Below are 3,731 nucleotides of genomic sequence, written 5' to 3' on the forward strand. Positions count from 1 at the left end.
TGAAGTGAATTACAGGGGAGAAGAATGTGGGTAAACTGAACACAAAAAACAATAGACCTATCTGAAGACAATCCATTTCAAACTAACGTTTCTTTCTTTTCTCAGTTATGTTTATATATGGTTATATACAGGTAAGATATAATTTGCTCTCATCAACGTGCTCACAGTTGAATAATTGTTTAATTTAAGGCTTAGAAATGTAAGCATTTCTTTCACAAAATGTTTAATAAATGATTAGAATGGATAGAAAACATATCGATGTTGTTTTACTGTAGGCTAACTACGCCTAGGCGACCCCCTTTGTCTCAAACATGTCCGACAACAAAAAACGTTTTTTATGTGTGTACGCTAGTGGTCTAATAACAACTTTACAGCTTCACAACACCGCTACTAAAGTAGCGGTTTCAGGTTACAAATGAACGACGGGATATTCACAGGAATTACGTCTCAAACGACTCACTATAGCCTATATAATGCACTACCCTACGGGTCCTGGTCAAAAATAGTGCACTACATATGGGAAAGGGTACCATTTGGAACGTAGAACCCTACATAGCGGATACAATTATTTCTCTAAAGTTGTGTCTTTTCAGACAGACAAGGCGATACAACACAGCGGTTGACGCCTGACACGTCCATCCCTCCGGGAACTCTCATTGGACAATCACAGCTCAATCTCTACCGTGACTGGCTGCGAAAGAAGTCAATCAAACTCGCTTTCGAATAGTGGGACTGGGAAATAACTTCTTCCTACGCGTCAGAGAAGTTTTGGAACACTGGCCAAACTTTTTTTTTGAGCCCTCCCCCCACCTCTCTCACACTCATTCCTCTGTCCGTTCCGGTGGTAGACCCGTGATGGAGACTCAGAGTTCTTAAACTGCGCCGGTAGAAAAGTGACTCCTCGTGGTCGATTACGGCGAGGATAATAACGGTAAAAGAGATCGAGAATGGAGACGGTTGAGCAGCTCGTTTCGTTTAACCATATCCAAGTCCAGCTGAAGGGAGGCTCGCCTTGGGGGTTCACGCTGAAAGGAGGTCTCGAACACGGAGAACCGCTCATCATCACTAAAGTGAGTCGTGATTTGGATTTCAGAAAGTCACCAACGCTCTCTGTTGTCGTGGAATAGCGTTTATTTTTTATTTATTTTTACTGTTAAAGGCTGACAGCTTTGCAACATTTTATGTAGGCCTATAGCCAATGCAATGTGCATTTTGTCAGGCTACATTTATGTGGTTTCAGTCTGTTACATAGTTACATAGTAACTACTATCTACATGCCCAGTCTGTGTAGAACTGTGTAACTACCCTTGTTGACTATCCAGGAAAACTACATTGTCACCTATGTAGTCGCACCTCACCAGTAAATGTATCTACACATTTTTACATTTATTTTTTAAAGAAACTTTAGAGATAAAATGTCAGGGACATACAATGATATGCTGATATGCTCCTACCTGTAAACATTTTGAATACCTCTTTTTAGATAATATTAAAAACAAACAACTAGTGGCGCAGGGGTCCAAGGCACTGCCTCTCAAGACACCCTGGTTCGATTCCAGGCTGTATCACAACCGGTCGTGATCTGGGCGGTGCACCATTGAACCAGAGTCATCTGGGTTTGGCAGGGTTAGGCCGTGATTGTAAATAAGAATTTGTTCTTAACTAACTTGCCTAGTTACAAAAAACAGGTCCTATAAAAAGAGAGCGAGTTAATACACATGTTCTACAGCAGACAGGTTGGTGTTATTGTTACATGAAGTAGATGTTATGTCTACGTCCCACATGGATCCTCATCCTCTATTTAGTGCTTTACTTTTGACCAGGATCCATAGGGAATATCTAGGGAATGTGGAGGGAATATCTAGGGAATGTAGAGGGAATATCTAGGGAATGTAGAGGGAGTATCTAGGGAATGTAGAGGGAATATCTAGGGAATGTAGAGGGAATATCTAGGGAATGTAGAGGGAGTATCTATGGAATGTAGAGGGAATATCGAGGGAATGTAGAGGGAATATCTAGGGAATGTAGAAGGAATATCTAGGGAATGTAGAGGGAATATCTAGGGAATGTAGAGGGAATGTAGAGGGAGTATCTAGGGAATGTAGAGGGAATATCTAGGGAATGTAGAGGGAATATCTAGGGAATGTAGAGGGAATATCTAGGGAATGTGGAGGGAATATCTAGGGAATGTGGAGGGAATATCTAGGGAATGTGGAGGGAATATCTAGGGAATGTGGAGGGAATATCTAGGGAATGTAGAGGGAATATCTAGGGAATATCTAGGGAATGTGGAGGGAATATCTAGGGAATATCTAGGGAATGTGGAGGGAATATCTAGGGAATATCTAGGGAATGTGGAGGGAATATCTAGGGAATGTAGAGGGAATATCTAGGGAATGTGGAGGGAATATCTAGGGAATGTAGAGGGAATATCTAGGGAATGTAGAGGGAGTATCTAGGGAATGTAGAGGGAATATCTAGGGAATGTAGAGGGAATGTAGAGGGAATATCTAGGGAATGTGGAGGGAATATCTAGGGAATGTGGAGGGAATATCTAGGGAATGTAGAGGGAATATCTAGGGAATGTAGAGGGAATATATAGGGAATGTAGAGGAAATATCTAGGGAATGTAGAGGGAATATCTAGGGAATGTAGAGGGAGTATCTAGGGAATGTAGAGGGAATATCTAGGGAATGTAGAGGGAGTATCTAGGGAATATCTAGGGAATATAGAGGGAATATCTAGGGAATATCTAGGGAATGTAGAGGGAATATCTAGGGAATGTGGAGGGAATATATAGGGAATGTAGAGGGAATATCTAGGGAATGTAGAGGGAATATCTAGGGAATGTACAGGGAATATCTAGGGAATGTAGAGGGAATATCTAGGGAATGTGGAGGGAATATCTAGGGAATGTAGAGGGAATGTAGAGGGAATATCTAGGGAATGTGGAGGGAATATCTAGGGAATGTGGAGGGAATATCTAGGGAATGTAGAGGGAATATCTAGGGAAAGTGGAGGGAATATCTAGGGAATGTAGAGGGAATATCTTGGGAATGTAGAGGGAATATCTAGGGAATGTAGAGGGAATATCTAGTGAATGTAGAGGGAATATCTAGGGAATGTAGAGGGAATGTAGAGGGAATATCTAGGGAATGTGGAGGGAATATCTAGGGAATGTAGAGGGAATATCTAGGGAATGTAGAGGGAATATCTAGGGAATGTAGAGGGAATATCTAGGGAATGTAGAGGTTATGTGGAGGGAATATCTAGGGAATGTGGAGGGAATATCTAGGGAATGTAGAGGGAATATCTAGGGAATGTGGAGGGAATATCTAGTGAATGTAGAGGGAATATCTAGGGAATGTGGAGGGAATATCTAGTGAATGTGGAGGGAATATCTAGGGAATGTGGAGGGAATGTGGAGGGAATATCTAGGGAATGTGCAGGGAATATCTAGGGAATATCTAGGGAATGTGGAGGGAATATCTAGGGAATGTGGAGGGAATATCTAGGGAATGTGGAGGGAATATCTAGGGAATATCTAGGGAATGTGGAGGGAATATCTAGGGAATGTAGAGGGAATATCTAGGGAATGTGGAGGGAATATCTAGAGAATATCTAGGGAATGTGGATGGAATATCTAGGGAATGTAGAGGGAATATCTAGGGAATGTAGAGGGAATATCTAGGGAATGTTGAGCGAATATCTAGGGAATGTAGAGGGAATAT

At 41.7% G+C, this 3,731-nt stretch overlaps 1 protein-coding gene across 5 annotated transcripts in view; it reads left to right on the forward strand.

The window, feature by feature from the left end:
• LOC110532907 (protein Shroom4) overlaps positions 1–3,731 on the forward strand; it is a 100,423-nt gene continuing 96,692 nt past the window's right edge. The window contains exon 1 of one of the 5 annotated variants that reach the window (XM_090183461.1): positions 1–131. In XM_090183461.1, the coding sequence (XP_090039587.1) occupies positions 108–131 (24 nt within the window). In that variant the 5' untranslated portion in view covers positions 1–107. Of the gene's footprint in view, positions 132–750; positions 1,071–3,731 lie in introns of those variants that run through there. The other 4 variants (XM_090183460.1, XM_090183463.1, XM_090183466.1 and 1 more) reach the window with 4 other exon arrangements.

Source organism: Oncorhynchus mykiss, chromosome 9 (assembly GCF_057628025.1).
Source record: "Oncorhynchus mykiss isolate SJ-2025 chromosome 9, ASM5762802v1, whole genome shotgun sequence".
Lineage (NCBI taxonomy): Eukaryota > Metazoa > Chordata > Actinopteri > Salmoniformes > Salmonidae > Oncorhynchus > Oncorhynchus mykiss.